Here is a 16,907-nt window from a genome sequence, read left to right on the forward strand (position 1 = left end):
TAGAATCCTTAATTCCTGTGTCACCTTGTTTTGGTCTCTAAATGAAATGTAAACACGCACAATTTAACAGATTTGACATTAACCAATATTTGTGCTTCGATGTTGCTGTAATTAGTGCGTTAATCTTTAATGCTTCTTTAAGCCATTAACCTCCTTAAGGTAAATAGCGTTTTGTGAGAAGTTAATGAGACAGAAAAGTCTAATGTGATGGGGTGGGCACCTGAATGTTAGCTAAGGCACAGTGTAAGCCATTATCTTCCTGCTCTGCCAGCAGAGCTGTCAAGCTGTCACTGAACTTTTCCTATTAGCCAAGTTTTATCTGGTCCAACCCAAACAGAGATGCTGATTTAAATACCGAGGTGTAATATTTTATAAATCAGCCTTCATCCAGTTTAAGACGTGTCCCTTATTTGAATAGCAAAGAGGATGTCGCTGTCAAAGCAGGATCTTAGTCAGCCATGGTCACTGTTCATGAAATGGAAAAGAAAAAAAAAATGCTCATAGAGCTGAAGTCAAATGAAACCTCTGCTATATTCTTGTCATCATTAAAGCCTTGCTGTAGACACTCTGTGATCTGTGTCAGGACTCTCCTGGAGTTATTTAATGTTCAGTCCTCTGGTGTGACGAATATAGTCACAGTACTTCGGCTGTATTGTTTCAGTAATAATTGTCATTTATCATCTGTGCTTTTCACATTTGTAGCAGACAAGAAGTACATTATGATCCTGCTACGCTACTGGACCAAATGAAGTGCTTTTTTAAGCCCCAGAAGACAAAACTAATTCATTGTTCTTCTGCCCTGCTACTCTATTTCATTCTGCTGTCCTCCTGTACAAGCACTGCTAAAATGAATTGCACATAGCAGATGTGCCATCTGTATTTGGTACCCTTGTCTCATGCTGCAGCTTCGCAGTTAGTGAATCAGCCCAAGTCAAGCTTGTTGTGTATTGGCAGTCTGTCCGACTGGGGTAAAGTGTCTCTGACAAGCCACGCCGCAGAGCTACAGAGAAAGAGGCAGCGTCTGTAATTAAAGGTCTATTTTAAATGCCGCTTTAAATTCTTTGTTCCTGGAGAAAGCCCTCACGCACATCTAATAGCAGCTTCATGTGCACCGGGACACTCTGGTCTGTGTTCGTTTCACAGAGATGAGGGTTAAATAAGCATCATTTCACCTTGTCAGCTGACTCATGCTCCGTGGCAGTAGATTAGTCCTCTCTCACAGGATATTGTGCTGTTCAAGCACAGAAAAATGCGATCATTCTCATAAATTTCTGGCCTGCAGTTTCTGAGCCATACAGGCAGACTGTGTGATATATGTGAACGTATTGTGGCACCACCACTGGACTTAAGATTTGGGCCGCTTGGGAGAGCAGAGAGGAACATATAAAGGACTCCCAGAATGTCGTGTGCCTCTCCACAGGCTTTGTTTAGTTTGATTTAATGTGTTAGATGTTGTTGTTTAAAATTGAGATGTGTGAATGGTGTGGTTGTGTCATTAGTGTGGTTGAAGTGCTCACCCTCTTTGTGTTATGTTCGCCTATTGATGACCTGTCCCTCATTTTCCATTATGGGTTAGATCCTTTGCTGTCTGTTTCAATAAAGGGCATTTTCCTTGAGAAGAAAATGACAGACTGCATGTTGTGCTGCACTGACCCTTGGGGTATTATGTAAATCGTTACATCTAATATGTAATTGCTGAGCAGGCTCAGTTGACCTTGATTTTTAAATCGAGATATCACTTAATAGCAGGAGCTTCAATCAGTGCTGAACTGGTGAATGCTTCAAAAGGAAAAATGACATCTACATTTAGATCTGAGATGGACATCAGTAAACAGGTTTGGAAATTGTAGTTCAAAGCCCTCACTGATGCTCATACATTAGTGGGACTGAAATATTGGGATCACACACTATTCAACATGCTAAACATAACCGATCTTGCGCAAACACACCCTTGTTCTCCTGTCACTAGGAGACGCAAATAAACAAACATACACAGTAATGAAGCAACAGGTAAACATATTTAAGTGGAGGGTCACACTTACAGAAAAAGTTACATATATGTTTTAAATGTGAAGTGTGCAGAAACTACATGTGCTTACAAGCAAACACTTTTTTTCACATAAACATTTTTTCATGCGATAACATTTTTAACATGAGGTGTGCAAAAAAAACTTTTTTTCACATGTGAAATTCATATAACTATTGTAAGGGCATGCATGTAAAATTGTGATATGGGTTCATTTTTAGAATTTTAAATGTACTTGCACCTGATTATGCTTCTCCCTTGAACTCCCTTGTAGCTTTGCTACAGACGAGTCTTTTTGCCATTTTTTCCCTACTTGCTTTATTTTCTTCTTTCGTGCTCTTCATTTTTTCACTGGTTGTTGAAGGAGTCCATTAAGAATGAGTCGCTGACCAGTGAACACGACAAGATTGTACTCCTGACTGTTCTGAAAGGCAAAAATCTGTCTGTGCCCATCGCAGATCACTCGATTTTCTCTCAACTATCTACTCTGACTGCCCCAAAATCTGCTGACTAGAGCCTACCAGCTCAGAATCAGCCAGAGCAAGAGAACAGTACAGGCCTGAAAGCTTGACTCCTACAGTGAGGATGTCAGGTAGCTCTGTTATACTGGGGATATTTTGCTGGCATAGTTTGGGTCCACTTGTCCTCTAAGATGGAAGGGTCACTGCAAATACAGTTATTTTGACTGATAACCTTTATCCTATGGTGAAACATTTCTGTCCTGATGGGAGCCTCTTCCAGGATGACAGTGCCCCCATCTACAGGGCATGAAAGGGTCACTGAATGGTTTGATGAATATGAATATGATGTACATCTAGAGATATAACAGCACAACATATGTTGTATCAAATTTTATCACAGCGTGTTGCATTGTGTTGTGATTAGTTTGTTAGCTTGTGGCTAGTGTATTGGGGCTAAAATACTAGCTTACAGCATTAGATCAGGACATTAAAAACTGAACATGGAGGTGTAAACATAGCAATTTTCAGCCACTCGTAATTTCTGTTGTATTGAAAAATGTATTGAATTGAGAGACCGATGTATTACACTGAATCGATTTATGAATTTTCATGAATTGATACACTCCTTTGTACATCATATACTATTGCCTTCTCAGTCACCAGATCTCAGCACAGTAGAACATTTATAGGAGACTTTGGACTGACGCGTTAGAGCGCTCTCTATCACCATCATCAAAACACCAGTTGAGGGAATGTATTTTGGGAGATTGGAGTTCCAAAAAGCTACAAAATCGATTGCTCCATTTCCCATTCAGTTTTCTCGTCACAGTTCCAGATGCCCTATGATAGTACTAATAAAATCTTCTCCATTAAAATGCTGCTTCTCATAGTGCTGATCGTGATCTCTTAATCAGATTGGTTTGATCTCTCTTGTGCTTCACTTAATTGATTTCAGACATCTATTCCTCAGAGAAAAGACTTGTGGTGTTATATTTTGTCAGGCTGTTTCAAAACAGATCATTTGGGTCTGTTCTTGCTTTCTATTATTTAGTTGAATATTGTCTCCCTTAGGCAGTATTATTCAGCATCCTAGTCAGCCTTCACAGCTGTGCTGATGCCACACAATTGTACTGTATATATTTATACTGGCGGATGATGCTGATGCTCTTAACTCATTTACTGACTGTTTATCCTGCACTGTAAAACGGGAGAGTGACAGTTTTCTTAAAATTAACTAAGTATAAGACAGAAATCCTCCTTACTGTCTGAGATCTAAGGACAGCAGAAGTTGAGCTCTGAATGTCAAAGTGAACGTAGACATTTTAGATGTCTAGCTTGACTCTAATTCATGTTCTTGTAGTATAAATACTGTCACTTGTTTCTTCTGCTAAACGCTTTTGTCAGAACATATCTGTATTCAGAAGGCACTGTGGAAACGATACTTGCTTTTGTTTTGTCATGTTAGACTACTAGAGTGTTCTAATTGGAGGGTTGACAAAGAGTGTTTTAAACTACATACGTGATAATAGTACTACTAGTATTTTTGATTTAATAATAATAATAATTTAACAGAAAAATGTACAGACGCCTGTGTCCTCCCCGCAAAAGCTGTTCCCAAATGTCTAACTGACATTATGTTCTCCTTCAAAGAGACACTAACATTCACACAGCTACACAAATCTCACAGATTTCTTTCACATGTGCATCTGAAAAACTGAAAGCAAGTGTCCTGAAATTAAAATGTAATAAAGGCAAAGGTTGGAAACAGTAAATACTGAGAATTGTGATATTATATATTTAGCTGTTGAGGCTTCTGTGTAATTTTTAAAATGTAATATATGTTTTCTGTTTTTTTTCCTGATGCTTTTTTGTACTTAATAGCTGTTTTGAGTGGAAATTGAATAAATGAGGGATCTTTATTTTTTGCACAGTACTGTATAAATATTGTAAATACTGTTGCCATTTGCCATGTTGACATTGAGTTTATTAGTTTATTACAAGTCATTTTTTGATATAATTTGAAAATTCCTGTTGCCCTTTATATTGTATGTAAATTTCATGATGAATGGACCAAAAGAAACAGCCCAGAATTACTTGGGGGGGAAAAAATGTCTGGTTCCATTGACTTACATTAAAAGTAAAGTATGTTTTTTCCTTCTCCTGTAAAGTTACCATTTTGGAGATACGAGGGTTTGTTCTGACAACAGCAACATAAATATATATGTGTGTGTGTGTGTGTGTGTGTGTGTGTGTGTGTGTGTGTGTGTGTGTGTATTATTTTGGAGTTTATTTAAGGTTATTCATGACACAAAGGATTATATATATATATATAAAATCCTTTGTGTGTCATGAATAACCTTAAATAAACTCTGAATTTGTATTCTGAGGTGAGGTACGCCTCCACTAATTCTGGTCCAAAAAAAAAATACGAGACACTTTTCTTTTAGTTCATTGTTGAAGTTCGGTTCTTCTGGCCTCATGCAGTGCATTAATTACTTGGCTTGAAGGTTCACTGTGTCGCAATGCTTGAATGACTCTTTAGGAAACATTTGTATGGGCCTTCAGCCCTTTGCTTGTGTGACGACTTGGACATGCTCAGCTCACAGTTCCTAAACAGCCCTCTCTTTACCCTGCTGATGGGATTGCTATGGTAACTCCTAGCTGGTGCCAGTCTGGAGAAGGGGCTCTCGCAGGGCTTCTGATTTCTCAAGAGCTCCTCATCCCCACCTGGTTGCTCTGGCCTTTGAAATTCATCCCACAGTGCTCCACAGACGCTGCACTGCTCAAATCAAAGGGCTTTCATCTCTCTCACCAGGCAAACGGGCGCTCCCCTTCCCTCATAAACGACAGAAAAAGCTTGAAATCAGAAGGAGCAATGAAGTGGTGTTCTCCCGTTTGGAGGACAGGGAGATTGAGTTCCTCAGCAGCAGGAAGTTACCTGTGATCTGAGCAAGGCTGTAATCAAACACCTTGAGCAGCTGGGAGCTAATGCACCTGACGTGTCTGTCTGGTGTTGTTTGAGATGAGAACATCTAAACTGACAACTGGTCTTCTGGCACTAGGCTTTTATCCCTGTCATTGATGCCTTTAAGTCCAATATGTGCCTCTAATATGTGCAGGACGTCAGCCCTCCAGGACCGGAGTTGAAGAGCCTTGTTGTATCACAGAAGATGATAAATCTTAAGATTTAAAGGCTAGCGATGCACCAAAATGAAAATCCTTGAAATTCAGGACAACCTGGGCCATAAACTGAAACTGAAAACTGACAGTAAATAAAAACAGTTTATATTAAATAAGCTTACTTCAGTTAATGCTGCGTGTAGGCCACAGTATGTGCCACAAAATCCAACATCTTTGACAACAGAGAATGGTTGGTAATCCAAGGCAATTACTCACATTATTTTCTTTAGTTGTACTTTGTGGGATGTTGTGTTTTTAAGCAGAATTAAACCTGTAATGGAGAAGTTATTTATATTATATAACATATTTACTGTTTATCTGTTGCTGCTCAAACTGTGCGAATGCATCTGTGCTGTTAAGCACAGGAGAGTAATGACTGTTTCCCTTCCCCCCTTTTTTTTTGCTGAAAACCAAAAGTATCTTTTTTTTCTGAAAATGTTTCATGGCTGAAATTTTGAGTCATCCCTGCTAAAATCAGAAATCGGACACTTGTTTTTTTTTTTTTTTTTGTATTAACAAAACAAATTACATATATGCATATAGTTTAATTTAGTATTCATTAGCTGTGAGATGTAGATGGTTACGTCCATGTAGTGTGCTTGTTTTTGAACATGTTCCAGTAATTATGTCATCACCAAAACCACTTATTTAGTAAGTCTAGAGTTCAAGTGTCTGACCTACAAACAATTTGATTAGATTATGATTCATTAGGAAAATATTCAGTGCTTCATTACACTTAATTTCACTGTGATTCGATTTATTATTTTGGGATATTTCAGAATTATTAAGAATATACACCAATCAGGCATAACATAATGACCACTGCAGTAACACTGACGTGGTAATGGTGTGTTAGTGTGTGCTGTGCTGGTCTGAGTGGATCAGACACAGCAGTGCTGCTGGAGTTTTTAAACACCTCAGTGTCACTGCTGGACTGAGAATAGTCCACCAACCAAAAATACCCAGTCAACAGACTCCTGTGGGCAGCATCCTGTGACCACTGATGAAGGACTAGAGGATGATTAGCTCATACTGTACAGCAAGAGATGAGCTATCGTCTCTGGCTTTACATCTACAGGGTGGACCAACAACGCAGGTGCGTCTAATACAGTGGACAGTGAGTGGACACAGTGTTTAAAAACTCTAGCAGCACTGCTGTGTCTGATCCACTCGTACCAGCACAACACACACTAACACACCACCACCACGTCAGTGTTACTGCAGTGCTGAGAATGATCCACCACCCAAATTGTACCTGGTCTGTGAGGGTCCATGGGGGTCCTGACCACTGACGAACAGGATAAAAGGGGGCTAACAAAGTATGCAGAGAAACAGATGGACTACAGTCTGTAATTGTAGAACTACAAAGTGCACCTATACAGTAAGTGAAGCTGATAAAATGGACAGTGAGCGTAGAAACAAGGTCATAATGTTATGCCTGATCGGTGTACTGAACACACAAATGTGACTGTTTACACAGAAGTGGAATATAAATATGTAAAATAAACATATTTTTAGATTTTTACTTTTGAAAATAGGCAAAATATTTTATGTTGCCAAAAAATATGTGCTTTAGATGAGTATTATTATGATGGTTTAACATTTCAATAACAATGCAGTTTGCAACATTCTATGCATTTTTATACCCATATGGCAGTTGTGAGTAGGTGATACTAGTTTGCCAAAAATGTGGACAGTGTGCATGTTTGTGGAAGGAAGAGTGAGTGTCATTATGGGGGAGCTGTTGACACTACTGGAGAAGCCGTGTCCCTTTCACACAGTGTGTGTCATATTGTGCCACAGTGAAAACGGCTGCAGGAGCTCAGAGAGCTTTACTGACAGGCTTGGACTCAGATAATGTAATGAAATTACACTCTTCCTGCATCCCACGCTCACATGGGTGTTCCCACTACTCACAATAACACAGCTCTATATCAGCTGTGCTCTCAGTAAGAGCTAGTTTAATGTGGATTACTTTTATTTAATTTTTAGTCTCTCCCTTTAGCACTTCTGTTCATATTACACATATAAACGTAATGAACGATGTGGTGCACTAGGGAAATTGTTTTTTTTGTGATTCAGCACCACATACTGATTGTAATTTTATCAGGAGGATTGTTTTCATTTTCTTAGTAGTGTTATTCTCACCCCATCCTGTCGACCACAGCTATGCTAATATTTAGCCAAAGTTTGTTGGGATCTTAGGAAAATTCCCTCTGTGACACAGTGAGGAATAATGAAATGCAAATGAAGATGCAAAGTGAAAAGGCACTTCAGAAAGAGACAGCTGTATGGTCGATTAAGTTAAATATTTGTAAGAGACGTCCAACTGAACTCAAGCATGCTTCGGTGCTCTGCGAGATGACGGATCTTGTGTACATAAAATATTCTTTCAAATTAGTCAGATCTCACATGGATATTAAAAGATGTTTTCTACCATCCCTCCCATTTTATTTGGCCGTTGCGTAACTGTCATTTGGATGTTGGCACCAGGCCGATTGTTTTGAAACTGAGCTGGCCGCAAATTCTGTGATTAACAGCGAAGCTGTGGAATATAGCAGTGACAAATCTGTCAGTCAGAAGCTGAAGCTTGCCAAATGTGAAAGCAGAGTGTCTGCATTGCTTGGCTCAGCATCGATTCCCTTGTGTTATTTAATTTTTGCCTTTAATTTGGATTTGGGATGAGTCGTTGTGGAGCTAAGTGCTCAGTGTGCTTTAGATCTGTTGCTCCTGGGAGACGACACCACTCGCTGATCAGCAGGCAGGTCACAGTTTTCATTTTGTTCAGGTCCTTGGCGCAACATCCAAAAGGGAATTGCAATAGCAGTGTTTCCATCTTCACAAAGAATGCTCTTGCGTCAGTGCTTTCTGCCCCCAGTGTGGTGAACCTTGTGCCAGTGCCAAGAAATATAACCATGGTTCCCTCAAAACTCACTCACTAGAAATGATGTTTAGGCTGCTGTAGGAACACGCTCACCCCCCCCGCTTTCCATCTCTGTCTTGATTGTCAGTTCTATAATCCGCTAGTTCCCTTGCTTTCATTCTCTTGCTCTCAGTAAAGGATGTGAATGGTCTCCATATGAATGAGTTGTCTGCTGCATGCTGTGCTTGGCTGTACATCGCTGATTTATGATCTTCACTAAATCTAGCTCGCTTCAAGGTTAGTTGGAAATTCATATGTCTTCCTCTGTCACTTTGGCATTTTTATTAGATAAGCAAATGAAATCTCATCAAGCATATGAGGTCCACGTGTTAGCCGTGTTACTGTACAGGATGAGCCTTTTCCTCTGAGACTTATTCAGGCTGTAGGAATTTCTTTAGGCTAGATTACATTGGGCGCAGAGCCCAGGTTTAGTATGCACACAGGAGGTTTTAATAAGTCCAAAAAGGCTTTTTGCTTTAATCATGAAGTTGTATCCGCAGTGGGACTGTGTAGTGATCTAGTGAAACAATGATCTAGTGTTTAACACACAGCAGTTTTGGGCCTGCTTTTGAGATGTGAAATTTCTATTACTTTCATTGTTTTTGCCGATACTTTCCTATTAAGTACAAAAAGTACCTGTTGATATTTTAACAGCAGCTCTTTTCTAGTAATGTATTTTGCAGCACTCGTCTTTATGTTCATCAAACATTAAGTGTCAAGGAAGTTTCTTGGAATGAAGAGTAGATTTTGCCTCAATAATGAGTTAAACTCAGTTGTTAAAATCACATAGATATCAGATATCAAAGATACAAATCTTTGAGCCAAAAGAATAAGGTTTGAGTGCTGATGAGTGGGCTATCAAAATAAAACCTGACATTTGAATATTCATCAAATCCAGTGAAAAATGCATATTACGAAGTAGTGAAGGTCCATTTGAATGTTTAAAGCTACCTCTGCTGCAGTTCCCAGTATGTTCCAGACCAATTAGTTACATTATCAATTAGTAACATTAACACAAACAGCTACTATCAAACAGAGGGAAGAACATGGCGTCGCTGACCGTAAACAAACTAAACATCAATGATTTTGGCTTTAATTAGAGTTTTAAATTGTATGGCAATGTTTGCAAACATCTGTTTAGCAACTCAAAGAAATAATACATAAGTTAAGTACATTACATGCTTCTGATGGTAGACTTTTTTCTGACAAGCAAATGATCCGAATTTGGATGCCTTGTAGCACAGTAAGCTAATAATTATGTAATATTTGTAAGGAAGTAAAGTGAACTGCTAGTTTAGCTGCCTGACTAAACTGCTGCACAGCACAGCCAGTCTTACTAGGTTATTAAAACAGTGGGATATCACTGGGATGGGAATTGCATGAATATGTTATTCTCAAACATTCATCAGAACAGGCCTGTGTACCTTTTACAACCATAATGTGAGTCACAACCCCATGGTTGAGAATCACTGGAGACAAAGCATTTAACTGAGAAATCTGGCGTTTACTGCAGTAAACGTATCTTACTTATTTTTTTGCAACAAAGTGTAATATTTTATTTAAATAATATATTTAAAATTAGAATAAAACAAGACAAAACAAAATGAGGGAAATTTTTTCTGATAATCACTTATTAAACCAAGGCGTGGGAGTGGGGTCTTAATGCATGGCCATGATTTAATAAGGCATGGGAACAACTTGGTTATCTCATTCCCACTAACTAAGTCATGGCCACACATTAGGATCCTGTTTCCATGCGTTAGTAAGTTCAGGCCACATATTTTTAGTGAGAAAAATATTGTAGAATTCTGATTGCATTTGACAGCCCCACTGGCATCACCACAAAGAGATAAAATGCATGGTAGTAGTGCCACAAATATTTTACACGTGTTTTCCTCAAAATAGATCTGGTTAGCTGATAAGTCACTAGAACCTAATAACACGATCAGTTGTAATAAAACCATTTTGAAAAGCTAAGTATCCCCACGTTTTTACGATCAATATGCTTTAAACGTGTGCAGCTGATAGTGTCCTTCCTTCAGTAAGTCGGCTGAGGTAGGGTTCGGCTCACTGCATTCCACCAGCCCCTGGAGACTCCGGTTAAGGTAAACAACAACAGTCCTCCCAAAGGCAAACAGAAGGTGAAAGGGAGGGATGATCTACAGGAGAGTCGGGGGCAATGGAAGAAAGAAAAAGGACCAAGTTTGGGAGGGAATGGAAAAGACAGAGAGGGGGAGAGAGACAGAAAGCAGAAGCAGTGAGGGATGCAGAGGCCTGTATAAACAGTACGGGAGCAGAACTCCCTCTAAAGGTCTTGCTGTGGGCCCGCCGCCCACAGCTTTACTACAAGCAGTATGATCAGTAAACATTTTTCATTTGATCCCTCTCTGTATAGCTGTGGAATTTCAGTTGATGAGAGAGAGTGAGGGGGGAGGATGCTAATGACTGACCTTTGGTCAATAAGCCACATGCCTTGAAGAGATGCTGGATATATTGTGGGTGTTTTGTAGCATGTTGGAGTGTTCATAGCTCCTTGTAGGTTTGTGTTAATGTGAAGAACTTGTAGGTGGTGATGTGTGTACAGCATGCATTTCTCTTTCTTTTGTGCACTGTATATGATGTCATGCTCTTAGTTCACTGTATTAACAACAACATTGCTAGTTTCATCTTGTCAGGTTGCTCTTCGAATTCTATGAAATTTCTGAAATGAGGAAATAGTTACCTCTGAATAATTCCTAAACAGTAGGTATCAAGAGGGTGCCATCCAGTGAGCTTGATTTCACCTTACATTAACATGTTTAATGTCTGGATTGTATCTGCATATACTTTGGCCAGATTTAATTACACTTATTTCACTAAAATGTGTCTCTAATGTGACCAGATGACATCCAGTTTTACTTTTGGGGATAAAAAACGTTAACACACATGTTGTTACCGTTTTACTTCAGTTAGCTTTTTGCCCCAAACTGGCAGTTACCCACTTTCATTTTTATTTTTATTTTCTCTTTTGCAATTTTATGATGTTTTCTGATGCAGTTTTATAATTCCTGTAACTGTAAAAGGTGTACTATTTTGGCCAGGTCTCTTTCAAAAAAGAGATTTTAATCTCGAGGGATTTCCTACTTAAGAAAAGCTAAATAAAAATACATTAAAATATAATAAATAAAATGTAAATAACATGAGGTGGTTAAGAGCACTCATGGTGCATTAGAGTGCTGCTGCTACACCCACACCAAAATGTTATGACATAATGCAGGCCAGTTGCCTGTTGCTTTCGATGTAGGAGTTTATTTGATTCATGTTATTTAAATAGACGGCTGACTTTTAATTTAATTTAATATGCCAGTTTGGCCCCTTAAAGAGGAAGTAGTGTTTGGCTGACTGTGGCTGATAGAAAACTCTGGAAATTTGTACTTCATGTGTTCATTTAGTCCACATAGTGTGAGCTATTGACTAAATAAGAAAAAAGGAAATTAATAAATTGGGGAAAAGTCTATTGGAATTTGGAATCAGCAACAAAAATGCATGATTGGTATATCAAGAACGATGCAAGGTGTAAACTGCCTCCGATAAAAACGATGCAAGGTGTAAACAAACTTAATGATCTAGTTGACTTTAATGAGCTGAATAACTATTTATTTATGTATTTATTTATTTATTTATTGCCAAAGTCAATATTTATAACAAATACAGTATAAAATGTTAGTTTTCAATGTTGAGCTCACACCCACACAGCAGTTGACTAAATCCTTGTCTTTGACAAAAACATGCTTTACTGTTCAGTTAAGACGTCTCAGTGTTATGCAGCTCATTTTTTCTCTGAACTCTCGTTTCAGTAACCAACAAGAAGCCAGCACAGGTGTCCATCACGAAAGTGAAGCAGTTTGAGGGCTCTTCCTCTTTTGTCAGGAGATCACAGTGGACCCTAGACCAGTTGAGGCAGGTGAATGGCATGGACCCCAACAGGGTGAGTCACTGGACCATACCAGGTCACTGTGGACAGGCCTGTGGCTCTGTGGAGTATGCTGGCTGAGGAGGGGAACTGCTTGGTCATTCTTCTCTTGTACTCACCTGTCCATCTCAGCCATTTAAAATATTTTTCACCCCCGCTGTTCTTTCTATACAGCATTGTTCACTTTCTTTCTGCCCTTTTTTCCCTTCTGTACTTCCTCTCTCTCCTGCCCTTTTGCTCTCCCTCCCTCTCTGTCTTTCTCTTTCTGTCATTGCACAGGATTGCCCAGAGTTTGACTTGACGTTTGAGAATGCGTTTGACCAGTGGGTGGCCGGCTCTTCTGGAGACAAGTGCATGTTTGTTCAGGTCCTCCACAACACCTGCCAGCGCCACAGCGCAGATAGAAAACCTGAGTTTGTCAACTGCCAGTCTAAGCTGCTGGGAGGTGAGCAGACTGACCCTAACACATATTTGACTTACTATAAACTCTTCTGAGCAAGTGCCTTATAGGCTAGTATGCTACAGATCTGCTGCATTGAGTACTCTCTCACTGTACCAGACTGCTTCTTCTGTTTGAAGAAAATCAGTGACAAAGTTCTTGAATTTGAATGTGTTTTGACCAGTTGTATATTGTTAATAAGTTTTGCGTTTTTTGTTATTTTTTTATTCTCACCCACACATATTTAAAGGAATCAATGATGCCTGGAGCTGTTTAGAGTTATTCTGCTAAATATTTCATGCAGCTGTTCTGCTTAATTGGAAAAATAACTGAGAAGGTCCATATACTTCTGTAATTTAAGCCGTCAGAAAAAGCAGTCTGTTTTGAATTAACTCAAATAATGTTATGGATACGCTTACTTGATCAGCCTTTTATATCTGAGCTGCAGAGTGTTTGTTTGCTAAGCTTGTTAGTGGTTATTTATCTGCTGAGAGGGTCTTGCTGAAGCTATTGGAGCTGCTTCTGGTGTTAAGCACCTTCTCCTTTTTCCTGATGGTAACTCCCCAGTAAGCTCCCTCCCACTCCATAAAGCACAGCTTGTAGTTTGGCTCCATGCCCTTTCTCCCATGGAGGCTCTAGTGTACTGAGAGGACTCTGTGGATTAGTGTGGGTAGCGGTGTCAGGCAGAGCATTGAAGAGCAGGGACTCACAGCTGGGTCAGATACATACATGCTGTTCCAGCTATTCAGTCAGACTTGCTGTTTATGGACCTCTCTGCTGCTCCTGACTGAGATATAATGCTTTTTCAGTGTTAAAGCTTCAGTAGGTCAGTACACTGTACTGAGACTCATCTGGACATGACAAGCAGAAAATGGAAGTGAGGCTCAGAGACTCTCAAAGGAAGCACTATTATGTCCCTTACAGTCTAAGTCTCACACCAGTGCAAAACAAGTATCATGAAGCTGCTCAGGTGTGGGACAATAACTGTGGGGGGCACATCTTCTGAATTCCTTTGGAGCTTATACTAAAGATCCTGAAGGGTTTAAATGTTGTGCTGTGTACAAGTATTACATTTTGAGCGTTATTAGTGTGGAGGCTTTGGACAGGGAAGCTCAAATGACTTTAATACTAATAAATATTACCTAGATTAGTATACAAGTAGGAGTTTCATTCTTAGGGGAAAATAGAGCACTTTAGCTCTTTTAGAGCTTTATTAGCAAGTAGACAAAATCTCTGAAAATCAGTCAGGATTTATATATAGGCAAATTTACTCACTTTCATTTATATCGTGTGATATGAACTGTCCTTTATCTTACATAACCAACGTGTGAGAGAGGATTTGGCCCTCTCTCATTGTTTACTGTAGGAGGCTTAGTTATAATGCTGTGTTAAAACTAGCCCTGCCATGTGGAGGCTGAACTTTAGCCTGACTGGCTCTGAATTTGAGTTATATGCTTCAAAATAGTGCTATTTTACAACCACCAAGAAGGCAAATGAAAATTATAGAGGAATGAATTCAGTATGAATCTCGAGAAATATCCACCCAGCTGCTGTCAAACTTTGCAGATGATAATACGATGGAAATACAACCAAAAGCATGTTCTACTTGAACTTGTTTAACTACATAAAATCTTTGTTACATTTTACCCTGCATTAAATTGTACCCCACACTAACCTGCTCAACATTAGCGAAGTGGCTTCTGTCAGATCAGTATGGTTGGACACAAAAGCAGTGACAGAGTTTGTAACTGAAAATCTCTTATGTGTAACCCATTACGCAAGCAATTTATAGATTACATTTCCTCAAGCAGAACATTAAAATGACATGGCTCAACTCTTTTGCACTGTGTATTAGAGCAAGAACTCTTGATTTATTTGGATCCAAAGTCACTGTTCATAAAATCTTCAAGGGAGTAGCGACCTATGAAGTAAAGAATGAGCTTTTCCCTGTTGCACCTTCAACAGTTTCAAATGCCGTGAAGCAGGGAGAATTACAGCGAGCTTCACTGAATAATGCATGATATCACACTTGATTGAATTTAAGTTGAAGGGTCACTGGTAGATGCTGTGCCTCAGAGAACATGATGAGAAGCTCAAAGCCCAACCAAAGTCTCAGTGCCTGATGCCTTAAGTTCTGCAAGGACATCTGGTGAAAGGAAATTTTAACCATGGAATTGAATAGAGTGGTATCTGATTGGAGCTGATGGCTCCCATGGCCAGTTAGATTCCTCTCAGAAGATGATCAAAGGAAAGTCCTTCCTGTATGAGTGTCAAACAAGCCCCTGTACAGAGCAACACTCACTTTAGTTAAGACTAGTTACTTTGCTTACCTTAAATGAATATTAAAGTAAATGAATTTGAAGTTGTCCTTATGGATTAATTCTATGGAATTGATAAGTCTTCTAAATGGGATATACTTGCATTTATGTTTGAATTACCGCCTCATTTTATAAACACGCCTTTTATGGCTGTGATTTACTAGAAAAAGAACGGACATCCCTCAAAAGTAGAGTTTTATTTGCACAACAGTGGCTATATGAACTTAATATCACCTGGAATTTGAGGCTAAGAAAACAATGGCTTTCCCAGAGAGCTCACCTGACCCACCTCACAAAGGACTACATAATTAGCTGATTAGTTAAATGAGGTGTGATAAATTAGGCACTGGGATTGTGAACCAGTGGCTTGCTAAGCAGTTCTGTGTTCTGGACAAGATTGCTGGCCAGGGTTCTGTTTTTTTGTAAGTAGCCTAAGCACGCATCTGTTTTCAGGTGCTTTTTCACTGAATGGTTGAACTGAGTGCATGTTAAAGGAGGGAAGCCAGTATTTTGAAGATTTGATGGTCACAATACTTTACACATTCAAACAAAGTAGGATCACATATGATCAGTCATTTAAACCAGGTAAGCTCCTGTTTGTTTGGTATGAAAACCTGCAGCTACACTGGCCGTTTATGGATAAGAATAAACACCCCTGTTTTACACTAATATCAGGGAATATTTCATTGTATTAAACCCACATTTCTTTTTAAATAGCTTTGTCATATTGCTTTCTTTTATATTATATTTCATATTTGAATTTTAGCCTTGAGTCTCTACTTCATTAATGGCATGAGAGCCCACACAGTATTCTAGCAAGTTTAACATTTAGGCATTGCAAATTCTCATTTGGCTGGCATTTAAAAATGCTGTCCTTCATTTTTTTTGTTTGTTCAGTCCTGATTCAAACTGTTACTGCAATTTGAGGTGAGTGAAGTTTTTTTCAGCTTCTAATTCATTTTACGGCGTGTAATATTGCACAGTAAACTGGTGCTTGCATCTTTTTTCATTTCAGATCTTTGTTGTTTGTTGGCTTGTTGAATAAAAGTTTGCTGGGGATGAACAGTGGTTAAGAGTTTACCTTTTTGCATGTAAAATGGACTTTACATTTACTCCTTGTAATTTGATAGTTTGGAACAAGAAATTAGTTATTCGTCTCTGTGGGCTCAGTGTGGAAACACAGCCTTTGTATTTAATAACGTTTGTGCAGAGATTTCAAAGTTGGTGAGAAAATTGGAGATCAACAGAAATATCTTAGAGCATTTTATATATAAATATATACTGGGCAATCTGAATAACACAGTGTCTATTCCAAGTAAAGAGGAATTATTGAAGTTTATTATTATACCATATTTGAATGTGTGCCAAGGAAAGCATACCATTACTAACCTCTGTAATAAATTATATTTGAAACACTAAACAATTTTCAGAATGGCTTAGTCATTTTGCAGTGTTTTGGACGTAACTTACTGGGCCAAATTTGCCAAGTTTTATTTTATTTAACTGTTATCTAAATAAAGTAAGAAACTGTTTTACATTTACACATTGTCTGAAGAGTAATTCTAGAAATCTGGAAGTCGACTGATATATAGGGAGGGGTGAAGTGTC

The 16,907-nt window shown here is 38.8% G+C and overlaps 1 protein-coding gene across 1 annotated transcript in view; it reads left to right on the forward strand.

The window, feature by feature from the left end:
- Nucleotides 1–16,907, forward strand: part of stxbp6 (syntaxin binding protein 6 (amisyn)) — an 80,019-nt gene that overhangs the window by 48,832 nt on the left and 14,280 nt on the right. Inside the window, exons 3-4 of the mRNA XM_036593450.1 lie at nucleotides 12,427–12,557; nucleotides 12,822–12,987. Coding sequence (XP_036449343.1) covers nucleotides 12,427–12,557; nucleotides 12,822–12,987 — 297 coding nt within the window. The remainder of the gene's footprint in view (nucleotides 1–12,426; nucleotides 12,558–12,821; nucleotides 12,988–16,907) is intronic.

The sequence above is a fragment of the Colossoma macropomum genome, unplaced genomic scaffold (genome assembly GCF_904425465.1).
Source record: "Colossoma macropomum unplaced genomic scaffold, Colossoma_macropomum, whole genome shotgun sequence".
Taxonomy (NCBI): Eukaryota; Metazoa; Chordata; class Actinopteri; order Characiformes; family Serrasalmidae; genus Colossoma; species Colossoma macropomum.